The sequence below is a fragment of the Notechis scutatus genome, chromosome 1 (genome assembly GCF_049901735.1).
Source record: "Notechis scutatus isolate UNSWTSFEM ecotype Mainland chromosome 1, rNotScu1.2, whole genome shotgun sequence".
Taxonomy (NCBI): Eukaryota; Metazoa; Chordata; class Lepidosauria; order Squamata; family Elapidae; genus Notechis; species Notechis scutatus.
The window spans coordinates 56,513,430-56,528,863 of record NC_142009.1 but is presented as its reverse complement, the minus strand read 5'-3'; the positions used below and the strand labels follow the sequence as shown (position 1 = coordinate 56,528,863).

The 15,434-nt window shown below is 37.3% G+C and overlaps 1 protein-coding gene and 1 long non-coding RNA gene across 2 annotated transcripts in view; one reads left to right on the top strand and one right to left on the bottom strand.

Annotated features, from left to right (window-relative positions):
- Positions 1-5,722, bottom strand: part of XDH (xanthine dehydrogenase) — a 59,246-nt gene extending 53,524 nt beyond the window's left edge. Inside the window, exon 1 of the mRNA XM_026681849.2 lies at positions 5,509-5,722. Coding sequence (XP_026537634.2) covers positions 5,509-5,556 — 48 coding nt within the window. The 5' untranslated portion in view covers positions 5,557-5,722. The remainder of the gene's footprint in view (positions 1-5,508) is intronic.
- The window catches only part of LOC113421496 (uncharacterized), a 62,275-nt gene continuing 50,418 nt past the window's right edge, over positions 3,578-15,434 (top strand). Inside the window, exon 1 of the long non-coding RNA XR_015749473.1 lies at positions 3,578-3,845. This is a non-coding gene — a long non-coding RNA (uncharacterized LOC113421496). The remainder of the gene's footprint in view (positions 3,846-15,434) is intronic.

Sequence of the window (15,434 nt, the reverse complement as noted above, 5' to 3'; positions counted from 1 at the left end):
AATTTCAGCTTAAATAAATGGGCAATATTTTTAATTAAATTGTAGAAAGTTTTACCAAAAAAAAAAACCTTGTTCTAAACACCCTCTGTCATGTACTGAGTGCTAGAAGTAAGTCTAGAAATCACAAATTAGGTGTACTTTGTCTCCCTGGTCCAATGTAGTGTACTAGTTGCTCTATGTACAAAAACATAGGTTTTCAGTCACGAGCATGCAAAATGTACCAAGATCTGGATGGCACTATCTGTTCTGCTAACATTCACATAATTTCCTTCCTAATTGCAGTACAAGACTGAAAGACACCGAGTCAGGTTGTTTACTCTTCAAAGTAGATTTTATAGCACAGTTACACTGAACTCCTAGTCGCTTATCTTGCCCTACCTTTCTTGCTCTACCTTTAAGCCAGATTTTTAATTGAATTATTTATCAGCATTTTTCTATAATAGTACTTCTTGTTGATTCCTGATTACTTTCAATGTCTTTCTCTGGAAACTTTTCTGTAAGCTATTAAATATCTACAGTGCCTAATATTGCATAACACACAAAAATTAACAGTAGTTAATCATCTTATAGTTCAATAGATTGTATGAACCCAGACAGATGGATAACCATTGCACACTCATGGTTAAATGAACTCCTTTTCTAGGGTGGCACAGCAGTAAATTAAAATACAAATGAACCCCAAAAGTTGGATATAATAGGTTAAAATGTGAACTATAATTAGGCCATTTGAGCAGTTTCTAGCTGCTGGGCCCCTGTTGCTACTCACTAAACATGCAGTTTTTCTACCTTAGTTTCTTTAAGTGATATGTGGAGGATGAGATTTTGAGCAGGAGAAAATTTTGACCTTCTGAACATAGCCAACTTAGTTTTAATTATTAACAATAAAGTTTATTTCTATCTTTTCAGACTAGAATCAATTACAAAACTGCTTTTCAGTTGAAAACTTTGATCCCGGGGTCAAAAAACCAAAAATTTACGCTTGCTTCTCTTCCTCACAAGATACTGAATTACTTTTGTTATTAACAGATTATGTGCTGAGTAGAAGGTCACTGTGTGCTTTAAGTTGTGATGGTGATGATGCACACAAACTAAACATTTGTTAACATTCATTTTGCCTGGACTGGCAAGAATTTTAGGATAGATACATGCACGTTTCTTGGTATAATTTGGTTTACTGCCATAAAATGTGGCAATTAGTTAAGGAAGCTTTTTTAAAGGAGATTGAGGAAATTGATGCTGTCTTTACAAAACCATAATATTTTGTAGCAGTGTGCTCTTCAATAATAATTGCTGGGGAGGTAAGCACAGTCTGTGGAAGCAGAATGCTGGATTACATAAACCTTTGTGTTGATCCAGTAAGACTCAGTATGATACATGTTAAACAACAAGATCATAATTTCAAATTTATTTCCTCCTGCATGTTCATTTGTTATGTTTTTACAGGAACTACTTGTCACATAAGGATTGAATCAGGACAAAGCTACATTCCTAACAAAAACAAAAAACAAACCCCTTGTTGCTACTGCCATTGATTTAATGGGAGATTAATTTGCCACCAAGACTATCAGGTGGAAGAAAAAGTTTTGCCCCCAATCCCCTCAACTTTCCCAATCTAGTTTCTTCCACATAAGTAGGTTCTGCAATTCCCATAATTTCTAGCCAGCATCTATAGACCACCTGTTTGGGGAAAGCTGATTTATTGCATATGTACTCAAACAAAGTCAAGCCATTACAGGGATCTTCAAACTTGACAGCTTTATGACTTGTGGACTTCAACTCCCAGAATTCCTCCTCCAGTCATGGTAGCTCAGGAATTCTGGGAGTTGAAGTCCACAAGTCTTAAACTTGCCAAGTTTGAAGACCCTTGATTGGGACATTAAGCGTATAAGGAGTGGTAAAATAAATGCATATGGTCCTCCTTTAACTGCAGTAGCTATTTTTCTTTTTATATACCTTTATTACAAAATCAGTACTAATCAAAAATTTCCAGTCAAATATAAGTGACATTATAGTCATGCTATAAAGAAATGGAAAAATAGTATGATTTTGATTGTTGGTTTGAGAAGTTAGATGCTTAATGAACTTCAAATGATAATCAGATAATTAAATATAGGTAGTCCTCAACTTATGACCACAACTGAGCCCAAAACTTCTGTTGTTAAGCAAGACAGTTGTTAAATGAATTTTGCCCCATTTTACAACTTTTCTGGCCACGTTTGTTAAGTGAATCAGTGCAGTTGTTAAGCTAGTAATATGATTGCTAACTGAATCTGGCTTCTCCATTGACTTTCCTTGTCAGAAGGTTACAAAAGGTGACCACATGATCCTAGGACACACTTGCAGTCATAATAAATATCAAGCAGTTGTCAAATGTCTGAATTCTGATCACGTGACTTTGGGGATGCTGCAAAAGTTGTAAGTTTGAAAACATAGTCCAAAGTCACTTTTTTCAGTACTGTTCAGTCACTAAATGAATTGTTGTAAGTGTAAGGACTACCTGTATTGTTTTTGGCTTGTTTTTTTTTACATCTTGTCAAATCCTCCTATCACTCATCATGGTGGCCTTGAAGTCAAACTATACCTGTGTCATGTCTCCAAGGCATGCTGGAACCGTGACACCACACGTTGTGCCATGTCAGACTATGCTATTGAGGGGGGAAGTCCTGTTAACTACCCAACCCGGGGCTTCGACTGTTCGACGGAGATAATGAGCCTTGCTGACGTCACACGCTGAGCTGTTACAGCCTGCGGGCGGTTGTAGACAAAGTGATTAGGATGCTGCCTGCTGAACTAACGATCTAGAAAGGGGTGGAGGGTACTTCATAGGCGTAAATACAATGATGGAATATGATAGTTTGTACAAGTATAGTAAATAGGGGTAAACAATTAATGGCTAAAAGCACGGTGTATAAGGTGTTACATGGTGATCGGATGTGATGCAGTAACGCTCACTGGATGGTAGATAAAATTATTAAGTTGTTAACTGTTGTATAAATACAGCTCTGGCTGCGAGGTGCACCAGAGCTGACTTTAATTCCTTTTGGTTACTCATTGTTACCTGAATCCGGAGCATTGTATGGACGAATAAAGACTCATTTGATTATTACCTTGAGACCTTTGTTTTCCTTCCTGTCTGGAATTTGGCGAAACAGCTGAGAACCTGTTATTTACAATATCAGGCTGCCAAAAATAGAGACAAGGTAACCTTTCCCATCAACTGCAATATATTGTGTTCTGGTCAATTCGTTCTCAGAGTTTGCTGAAATGCTCCGTCTCTACTTTGTGCCTCTTCATCATCTTTCTGTTTTTGAAGGATCTGAAGAAACTTGCACCACAAAGCCTGTTTAGGTCAAGGTGACTATCACAGAACTCATGCATCTTTTACTTACAGCCTGGACTCATTTTATGAAACAAGTAATCCAAATTACCTCCCAACCTTTTCTTGAGCTTCAGCTGCAAAATCAATACTGGTACCATTTCAGAGGATTTTTGACTCATGGAAGAGACACAGCTGATACTATACGGGGGGGGGGGGAGGATTTACAAGGGTTTCAGTTAATGTTTAATTCTGTGAAAGGCTGGAACAAACGCTTTTGCGCATTTTGTATCACGAGTCGTCAACCTGTCTGTCATCCAATGTATTCAGTGTGGTTTTCAATTGGCCACCCTCTAAAGAAGATGTACATTGTGAATGCTGCCAGAATTGTTTACATGAAGACAAGGGCTCTAGAATCATCTAGATGAGTGGCATGCTTGTAACTATCAATATATTGCCTATTCTGCTTGATCTGGTAGCAGCTCTTGAAGAATTCAAAAGGGGGAAGAGGAACTTTTCCAGATGTCTGGTAAGCTTTTTTAGTTAAAGATCTGTGGGCTGAGCAGGTCTTTCCTACATACAAAGAATACAGTCTTCCGAGCAATGATCTATTGGGACAGGACTATACTTTTCTCTTTATTTCAAGAAGCTCGTAGTTAGAAAAAGACAAGGGAAAAGAAAAGACCTCCTCTGTTGGGATAAATGCTACAGAGATTTAAAGAAGCTGTGGTGATTGTGTCATTCTGCTCTCCGGTTTAATTAAGCACGAGCAAAAACAATATCCTCCTCTGACTACAGATTAATTCAGTTACAAACCACAGTGTTTTCAAGGAAGTAAGAACAGTGACTTTGTATGCATTGTTGATACAACTTACATAATCCCCATCCTGGCTGTGTGCCCCATTCATTACCTCTGTATGATAGCCCTATGGTAGAGCAATTGCTATCTGTATCTTTTTTTAAGGGAAGCATCAGTCAGATGCTCAGCCATAAAAGCAGAATTTGATCATGTTATATGAGATTAATCTAATTCTAAAGTATTTATAAGGGTGTGAAAAGGGAGCTTTTAACTTAGTTTCAATTCATGAACTACATCCTGGCAGCCAGAGCAAATTCTATGCAGAATCTGGCAGTAAAAATTTTCTGAAGCAAACCAGGACATTGCAATACAGTATATTTTTCTCTAAAATTCATCAGGAATGGAATAATCTACCTGTTCCTCCAGCTGCAGCCTGGAACCCATCTGTTATTGGTAATCACTAACTTTTAATCTCACTGTCAAACAGAAAAATAGGGCTCTGGCAGGGAGAATAGGGCTTACTTTTATGATGCAGTTCATCTTGGATATTAATATGCTAACTAAAAAGCAACCAAAGACAGGGTCAGGAAAAGCTGAAGGCAACCAAGAAATATGTATGTTATTTATCTGATTGCATACTTTACTATGTAGCAGGTGAGATTGCATTAATTGTCTTACTTTGGTGGTTTTCTGCAGTTTTAATTCAGCTTTGTTAGGGTTTATTGAGCATTTGCTCAGCACTAATTTGTAAATGACATTTTTATAAAAGTGATGTTCCCTGACTTAAGTAAAATCTTTATCAATGCAAAAATGGAACAGAAATAGCCTGAAAAGTGCTATGCTTTTTCCTTCCCTTTGATTTAAAGAAACATTGGATCCATTAAAAAGTTTAATTTGTTTTCTAACACAAGCATCTCCAATTGCCATAATGACAGCTATTCATTATTAAAAGGAGCCTCTGTGGTGCAGTGGTTAGAGTGCAGTTCTGCAAGCTACCTCTGCAGACAGCTGCCTATAATTTGGCAGTTCAAATCCCACCAGGCTCAAGGTTAATTCAGCTTTCCATCCTTTCCAGATGGGTAAAATAAGGACACAAATTGTTGGTGGCAATATGCTGATTCTGTAAAACGCATAGAGAGGACTGTAAAGCACTATAAAGCAGTATATAAGCCTAAGTGCTATTGCTATTTATCAGCTATCACTGTTTCTTCATTCCTCTGTCATTTATTGAATAGGTCAGTAAATATCTTAAAGACATGTCTTAAATCCAGTATTAAATCCAATCTTTGAGCGATGCTTTTGCCATCTGCTAAAGAGGGAAAAGAGCCACGGGAATAATCCATGAACTAAGATGCAAGAAGAAATGTTATAAGAAACACGGGTTCTTTCCTACCTTCTTGCCATTTACAAAGAAGACCAGTTCATTCTTTTCTGGGACCATTTTGCGCTTCTTCTGAATGGAAAATAGGAAGTTCTTGGATCACACTCTCTAAAGTTGCCCAACACAGCTGCAGCCTCAATCCCAGAGATATCAAAACAGGCAATAGGAGGCTTTCTTAGGAATCTTTCATCTTATATTGCAACACTGGAAGAGTCCAAGTTATAAAAGAACCACCCAGAGGCGTGTCCGCTACACTTGGCTGGGATTTCATACTCTAAAGGAAAAACAGAAAAAAAGTAGTCTCCACCCCTTTCCGTGCCATGAAATTCGATGCAGTCTTCTATAGATCAGGCAGCCAAACTTTGGCAGAACAAGATTGCTCAAAATTAATGTCTCTTATATGTTCTTCCACTTGTGACGTATGTCTACCATAACTGATTCTAGAAGAGTGGCTCTTGAACTATTTGACCCAATTTCCTCCTTTCCCAGTCTCGAATCATGTCCTTACCTCCATTAAAAAGAGCCCAGACTATTATTTCACAAGCTGCAGCTCAGACTGGATTCTTGACACACGAACAAGCAATTGCAAATTGCTTCATTGGATATGCTCAGATTATCCACTGGGGGTAATTAATACCAGTTTAGAACCAATGTGTCACATCATAATTTACAATAACTTTGTTAGTTTTTCTCAACTTTTGCTTTTAAAAAGCTGTCCGAACCTAAGGAATCTGTGCTTATAAGCTATATAATTAGACTGTAACTTAAAATACAAATTAGATATATTCATCCAATTGATTTTGTAATTCTCAAATCCTTGTAATTACAATATGTTAGTTAAAACAAGTGACTGCATTCCTCTTGGGCAATTATGCAGGGTTAGGGTTCGGCTCTGTCATCAGGACTTGAGATTTAGTCTTCTGAACTTTTGGACTCACGCTAGAGCCCATCCTCAGGGAATTTTACTCTAGCAGAATGTGTTGCTTTCTAGCAGAATTATGCTTCTATTGGATGACTCTTAACTGTGATACGAACTACTGTCTGGTAGTTCTCTTGAGCAAAAATAATTCTTCAATCAACTTACAAAGGTTTTATTCAAGTTAAATGCTTTCTTTTCATAGCTCTCAAAAACAGCTATAGCATCTATTATTTAATTTTGAAAAGATTGGCATTAAGTGGTCAGCATCAAATCAAGCATGACCTAATTATAATTTATTTGTATTCTCCTCCTCTTTCTAAATAAAATATACCGTATTTGCCTGCGTATAAGATGACTTTTTTGCCCTGAAAAACATGCCTCCAATTGGGGGGGTCGTCTTATATGCCGGGTCGTCTTATACGCCGGCAAATAGTAATTGGGAAGCACTGCGGTGCTGCCGCGGCTGAGGCACTTTGCGCACCGTGAAATGAATCCCGTGAAGCCGAAAGGAGCAGCCAGCCTTCTCCCAGCTCCCAAGGAAGCGAGGCTCGCACCGCCCGAGCTCCGCTGAGGTATCCGGCTGGGGCTGTCAGGAGTTGTTACCGCTGGCGCGGCTCCGCGCGGCTCCAGTCCCGCGTTGCCTCGGGAAGGAAAGGCAAAACCAGGAGCCGCTGCTGCCATTGCAAAGTGCCGCCGCGGCTCTTCCTTTTTGCCTTTCCCTTCCGAGGCAACGCGGACTGGAGCCGCGCTGAGCCGCGCCAGCGGTAACAACTTCTGACAGCCCCAGCCGGATACCTCAGCGGAACCCAGGCGGTGCGAGCCTCGTTTCCTTGGGAGCTGGGAGAAGGCTGGCTGCTCCTTTCGGCTTCACGGGATTCGTTTCCACGGTGCACAAAAGTGCCTCAAAAAAAAGTGCAAAAGTGGAAGGCGTGCGGAAGAGGGGCGAGTATATAACAAACTATATTTTGAGTGGAAATGTTGGGGGTCATCTTATACGCCGGGTCGTCTTATACGCCGGCATATACGGTAAGTATACCTGTAAGAAAAATCCTGTTTAAATTGATGATCAGTTATAACACTTCCTGAGACCCTTATGATAATTCCCCTGCAATTCTTATTGTTACTAATAATTAGTAGTAGTCCTTCATTTTTAAAAGGAATATTATGCAACACATAGCTACATTCCTCAGCTTTTACTAGAGTATTCTGAAACATGTGTATACATGCATTAAACACATATTTGAAGTAATGTTTGTGCATATGACGAATTAGACTTTCATTATCACAGATGCATTTCAAAGGTGTAGTTGATGAAGCAGTATTCCAAAACTCAAATATATCCAAACTCCACATGCAAATGCATCAATAATTCTGAAACAATTGGTTAAGCAAGTTGGAAGTTGATATTATCCATGTTCATAGCAACCTGGTTGGATTTCCAATATCATGCTTCTTAGTATTTTTGATACAGTACAGTATAGCTCAGGAAAATATAAACCCTGAAATATTTGTAGTGTCACACAAACTTTAATTATATTTCAACCATATTTTAGGCCATGTCTTTAAAGGCACATAGTGCAGCAATCTCAAATTTATCAGACTTGGATATGTTTACTTCCTGGATGATGGATTGCCTGACACCCTTTCGGCAACCTTGACATTGGCAAAGAAAGCTAGAGAGATTAAAAATACTCAAACATTTACTCACTCTACTTAATGATGAAAAGGAAAGTAGAACATTTTCTCATCTGAACTTCCTGCTAACCAGAGGTGGTATTCAGCAGGTTCTGACCAGTTCTGGAGAACCAATAGTGGAAATTTTGAGTAGTTCAGAGAATCGGCATATACCCACTCTGACTGGCTCCACCCCATCTATTCTCTGCCTCCCGAGTCCCAGCTGATTGGCTGGGTCTTCTTTTGTTCCCCTGCACAGAAGAAGGGAGCTGGAAAGCAGGTTAGTGGGGTGGGGAGGGAATGGGGATTTTGCAGTAACTTTCCCCCAGGAGCGGGGTGGGAATGAAGATTTTACAGTATCCTTCCCCTGCCATGTCCACCAAGCCACACCTACCAAGCCAAGCCACGCCTACCAAGCCACACTCACAGAACTGGTAGTAAAAAATTTGAATCCCACCACTGATGCTAAACCACTGTGTAGCCAAAAATGTAGCCAAATGGCCTCTACATTCTTTATCCCTGCCTTTTTAATGATCCAAACAATAGAAATTCAAGTACAGAGTGCATATTCTGCAAGCCAAATATCTCAGTTTCATCCTTGGTATTTTCAGTCTATGCATCTCAGACTGAAGAAGAAAAAGAACAGGAAGATGTTCAAACACAGAGACACAGACCACGCACTAGGCATAATGGGTTAATAAACTGATTTATTAGATGATAATTTAATGTTCTTAAAACTTTTCCTTTTTAGCTGGCCAGATAAGAGCACCAAAGTCACTTAAAGCCTGCTAATCATGTGTGTAAGAAATGAAGAATAAAGCTGAGACATGGCTGTAAGGCCAATTACTCCTGTAAAAAATGAAGACTCTATATATTAGAGGTCTCCAAACTTGGCAAATTTAAGACTTGTGGACTTCAACTCCCAGAATTCTGGGAGTTGAAGTCCACAAGTCTTAAAGTTGCCAAATTTGAGGACTCATGCTATATATTGTCAAGAAACAAAGCATAAAAATTGAGAATTGGTTTAGATTCGCCAATGACTTTGATAAGATTCTCTAAAATGAGGTAAACTCATAATCAAATTAGACATTGGACCTTATGTTTAGCAAATAAACCAGTGAAAGAGTCCATGCCCATTTGCAGGGAGAAGACTTTGGGTTTTAAAAAGATTAAGGCTTTTAGAATGAGCTGAGGCTTGCAATGAATACTAAAAACACTCCCAACCTCACAGTACTTTGAGACAGGTGCAGAACAAGAAGAATGTCAATGAAGTGGTCAGTTTGCTTCTTGGAGAAGGTAACTAGATGGTGACAGACAACAGGAAGAAGGTTGAACTGCTTAATTCCGATTTTGCTTCTGACTTTTTGCAAAGGAAAAATGTGCTCCAATCTGTCAGAATATGTACAACAGGGGACTGAAGGGACTTCTGGTTTCGCGTGGCTTCGGTGGCAGCAGGAATTCGCGACTGTCCGCGATTCCTGCTGCGCTTGCTGCCAAGGTGCCCCCGATTCAAATGGGTCAGGGGGATATGGCTGCCCTGTAGAGGCAGCCGAAGAGAGAGGGGATCCGGACAGGGGGTTGGGGGTGTCGCAGACCCCCTCCTCGCCCGGAAAAACCCCTTTTTCCTGAGGTGGTGGAGCGGCGGTCAGTAATGGCCGCCACGAAGAAGCCTGCAGCCGGGTAAGATTGTGCTGGAGGAAGCAGGGAAAGTGAAAGTGCTGGCTGAGCCGGGTCAATCAACAATTTTTAAACATCCTGGATCTGAATTGTTTGAATTGCTGGAAGATACATTGTATCCCTAAGAAGATCGGAAAGCAGTGGAGTAAGCTGTCAAGGGGAAAAAACTTTTTTTTCCTTCACTCTCCCACCCATAGAAACAGCAGATGAAGATTTGGAAAATTTATTTGGGCACTGAAGGTAAATTATTTTGAAAGTTAAAGCCAAGGGACAAAGGATTCCTGGACATTGGATTTAACAACTTAAGAAATCGGAAAACCCTTATTGGAGGTACGGATTTCTGAACATTTAAAAGAAAATTGTTGTTGTAAGTGGGAAGGGAGAGGAAAAAAAATTGGAGCAGAAGTTGAAAAAGGAGATCGCCTAGAACTTTAAAGAAAGATACATTGTAATTGGATCTCTTTGACTAAACAGTAACCCCAGAAAGAGAAATAGAAGAAAGAAAAAAAGTATTAAAAGAAATAGTCTATTTGGATGCTTTGGTAACTTTGGAATTTTTTGGAATTATTCTTGATTAAAAATACTTGGGTGGTTGTTTTGGAAAAAGTTTTTCTCTTCACGATGGCATCGCTTGTGGATGAACTAAAAATTGAATATAAAAAATATAAAAAAGAAGAACAAGATGGAAAAGATACTTTGGACACTCTATTTCAATTTCTAGAAATGGCGGTATGCACTTATGAAAAGTTGACTACGCAGCAGGATGACTGGGACAAAGAAGAAGAAGAAGAAGCCATCTTTGATGAACAATGGGTTCTTGTTGGGGAGGAGGAAAAAGAGGAAAAGAAAAAGGGGATTTTAAGGTCTGAAAAAACAACCAAAAAAGAGAAAAATGAGATGAAAGGTGGATACAAGGTTAGAAAACAACAGAAAGAGAGTAAGAAAAGGGAGGAGGAGAGACAAAGGGGTAAAAAGGGCAAGGAGAAGAATAAGCAAGAGAGAAAGGAGGGGATGAGAAGCCTTAATGGTGGGAAGCAAGACTTAAAGAAACAAAGCTTATTTAGAGACAATGGGTAAATCTAATTGAAAAAAGGGATTCTGGAAGGTACATAAGATTGTGTTTTTATATGTGTTTTTAGAGTAAAATGTTTAAGATATAAATGAGTATTAATATATATGATTAGCTTTTTAATGACATGGATAGTGGTTATATATGATTTTATTTAGTTATTGTTGTGTTTTTACCCTTCTCATAAAATTTATTGTGTAACTTTAGAATGTACTAAACAGAATCCCAATATAAATTAAGTGTTATATTAAGTAATTTTAAGTTAGGGGAATGAGTCAAAGGCGTCACCCCAATCAGTGTACAGGAGAAGTATATTAAAAGAGATAAGATGAATGAATAGCTGGAAATAGAACAGACAAAGAATGATAAGTATTATGAACTGAAGTGAGATAAGATAAATAAAATAAAATTAAGAAAGATAAAAGAGGGAAGAAGCTATATAGAAAATTGAAAATGGTAATAAGATATGGAATGATATATAAAGTGAATATGATTTTTGAATTTGTGTCTGTGCGAAGAGTTTTAACCCGGGATCAAGCAGCCTTCAGAAAAGATGTTTTATGTTTTTTTTCTTTTTTTATGTTTTATGTTTTGTATGTTTGTGTATTGTTTATGAAAGGCAATAAAACTTTAATTAGCAAGAAATATAATTTGGATAATAGAACGAAAAGGAGAAGTTGGGATAAGATATGAAGTTGAACAGATAATGTAAATATCTATATTACAATTTGGAACTATTTTGTACGTTCTATTGGTTTTCTTAGAAAAGATTTTTTATGTTATTATGCCTTGATTGTTTGTGTATTGTTTTTGTAAAACTAATAAAATTTGTTGGGGAAAAAAAAACAGGGGACTGAAGGGAAATGCAAGTCAAAATAGGCATGAAGGTGGTAAGAGAACACTTACTTGCTTTGAATAAATTCAAGTCACTGAGACTGGATGGATTACATCCCCAGGTGCTAACTGACAGGTATGTTCACAGAACTATTTATTATCATCTTTAAAAACTTCTGAAATAGAGGAGATGTAACAAAAGAATAGACAAGAGGTAACCTTTACCATTTTTTTTAAATATGGGGAGGGGGAAAGGATAGATTCCAATTAATTTATAGTATAGCTGGAAATTTTTTATAAAAAATAACCAGACAGCAAATCAATTGCTAGAAACCAGCATAGTTATGTTAAAAATAGTTCATTCCAGGAAAATATTGGTGGTTGGGGTAGGGGAGGCATCAAAGAAACTAAAATATTCCACCAAAGTAATGCTGCCAATATGACCTTCAGCAGGGGTGGGATTCAAATTTTTTAACAACCGGTTCTGTGGGTGTGGTTTAATTGGTGGGTGTGGCTTGGTGGTCATGTGACTGGTGGACATGGCTTGGTGGTAATGTTATTGGCTGGGCATGGCCAACTCAATTTTACTCACATCAAGGCACGCATCTCCTCGCCTGGCCTCTCATGACTATGGGGATGCTGCAACAGTCGTAAGTATGAAAAAGGGTCATAAGTCACTTTTTTCAGTGCCATTGTAACTTTGAATGGTCACTCCACACATGCAAAGTACCAGCAAAGGAGAGGGGAAAACTCCAGAGAAGTTCCAGAGACAGGAAGTCTAGTCCTGCCAAGAATGTAATAAGGGTTAATGGAGAGGCAGTTTCTGTAAGCAACACCAGAATGTTTCCTTCCTGCCTTCCTTACAGGATTAGGCCAGGAATTTCTTCTAACAACCGGTTCTCCGAACTGCTTCGAATGTTAACAACTGGTTCTAGCGAATAGGTGCGAACTGGTAGAATCCCACCCCTGACCTTCAGTAAGGGCAGAACCTTCTTCTTGATAAAATGAAACAGTGGAGGATGGATAACCCAACTATCAGGTGGATTTGCATTTGACAGAGCCACATACCAAATGTGTAATCTGATAAATAGATCTGTGTCTGCATGAAAGAAGGGTAGCTTATGGTTTTGTCAAATCTGCAGATGACACAAAACTGAGAAGAAGGGATTGCTAGAACTTTAGAAAAAAGGCTTGGCTTTTTTCCAACCACTTGGCATGAGGAATGGCTGGTGTGAAGAATGGCTGCATGAAAACATCTTCACAAATAAGCAGAGACAATGACTTATGGAAAAATGGACAAACAGTACAATAAGTCTGATCCTTAACATAGACGGTCCCACAACAGGATAAGTTGTTTAAATGTCTCTATTTGTCTCCATAGTTGGCAGCATCTGACTGACTTTGAGTTTGGCAGCTAAGCAGGGTTGGGCCTAGTTGGCACTTTGATGGAGACTAAGAGTTCAAACGAGGATTTCAGAAATATAGAAAGTGTGGTAACAGAAATGAGTAGAAAGATGAGGCATTCATCAAACTTGGTTTAAACTTTGAACTTGCACATGCAATCAAGATAAGATAGATGTGAAAATAGATGTGAGACTGTAGACCCTTATCTTGGCTAATAGTGTATACTTGAATGCCTGCATAAAATTGATAGAAATATATTGATATAAAGGTATGGCTCTATCTCTACAATGAAGAACCTTGAGAAAGATTTTAGCTGTATTCCAGGATTTTCATATGTAGCTTTTCAAATAAATGTATTTAATTCAGAGAGCAGAAATATCCTATTTGAACAATCATAGTACCCCAAAAATATGCTTATTAAATATATGTTTTTAAAAAGCAAAATAAAATAAAAGGTCATTGAAAATAGCAACACAGTTGCCAATAGATTATTAACACTATCTTAATTTAAATCTTTTTTTTAATTTTTATTGGTTTTTTTAAGACGAACATAGACAAACAAAACATAAAAACATCAAGCCATCTTCCATATATATATACATACAGTGTGCCGGTTGGTTTACAAATTGTTTTGTGCTTCCATTTCGTAGTCTTCAATTACAATTACATTGTATATATTCTCATATTTTCAATCAAGTATTAAATACATTAATATCATTGTTAATCAATCATTTGACTATACTTTTATTCATTCATGTTTTATGAAATAATCATATTTTACTTAAATTGTTTTGTGACAGTTCATATTATCATCTCAAATCTATCCTACAATCATTTTTTAGATGTAATAAGAAAAGAACACAGCTTTATATATTTATTATTTTCTAAGACTCTACATATTTCATTACCATGTTTTATTTTCTAACCATTGATAGAATAGATCCCAGATTTTATAAAATTGTTATCATCTTGTTCTCTGATTTCAAATGTCAATCTACTCATTTCAGCACATTCCAATATTTTCTCAATGATTTCCTCCTGTGATGGTATTTTCTCATTTTTCCAATTTTTTGCAAATACAATCCTGGCTGCTGTTAATACATTTACAATCAGGTATTTCAATTCTTTACTATATATTTCAGGTAAAATTCCCAATAAAAATATCTCTGGTTTCAAATCTAGATGGTTTTTTGTCATTTTTTCCAACCACATGTGGATTTTAGTCCAATATTTTTTAGCATCCGCACAAGTCCACCACATATGGTAATATGAGCCAGGTGTCTGATGACATTTCCAACATTTTTCCGATTTGTTCTTGAACATTCTTGCTATTCTTGTCGGGGGGGAAATGCCACCTGTAAAACATCTTATACAAATTTTCTTTATATGCTGTTGACATTGTCATTTTATAATTTTGAAACCACAATTTTTACCATTTCTCTACATCAATCCCATATCCAAAATTCTTCCCCCAAGCAATCATAGTTTCTTTAACTTGTTCTTCTTCTAGTTTAATTTCTAATAAATATCCATACAATTTTTTAATCACCTTTTCATCAGTACCTGTCAGATTCTTATCTAAATCAGTCAGTTTATCATAGAAGCCTTCTGTTTTAGAGTCTTTCTCATACCTTGAATGTATTTGCGCATATGAAAACCAATTCATCTTCATACCTTGTTCCTCTAATTTTTGTATAGATTTAAGTTCACCCTTTTCATTCAATATTTCACCATATCTAACTGTTTGTTCTTTTTTATATATTATAGGATAAGAAAAGGCTTCAATAGTTGATAGCCAGACTGGAATTTTCAAATAGCATTGTCTTTTAGTCTTCTCCCAGTTTAACCACAGAGACTCCCGTATATAATGTCTTCTAAAATACCCCTAGTTCCTTTATACCATAGAAAAGCATGCCACCCCAACAACAGATCATGTCCTTCTAATGTCAATAATCTAGTGTTTCTTAATGTTATCCATTCCTTAACCCACATCAAATTTGTAGCTTGGTAATACAACTCCCAATTAGGCAAACAAAATCCTCCTCTTATTCTAGCATCTTGCAAAAGCTTTAGCTTTATTCTTGCTTTCTTTCCTTGCCATATATATTTCAACATGATTTTATTTAAATCTTCAAAGTAATCTTTTCCAAACCTGATTGGAATTGTTTGGAACAAATATAAAATTCTGGGTAGTATATTCATCTTGATTGTTGATATTCTCCCTATTAATGACCGTTGTAAATTTTCCCATTTCGCCAAATCTAACACTATCTGCTGCTTAAGTTTGGTATAATTATTCTCTTTTAGTGTACTGCATCTTGCTGTCAAATGTATCCCCAAGTACTTAATCTTATTCGTAAC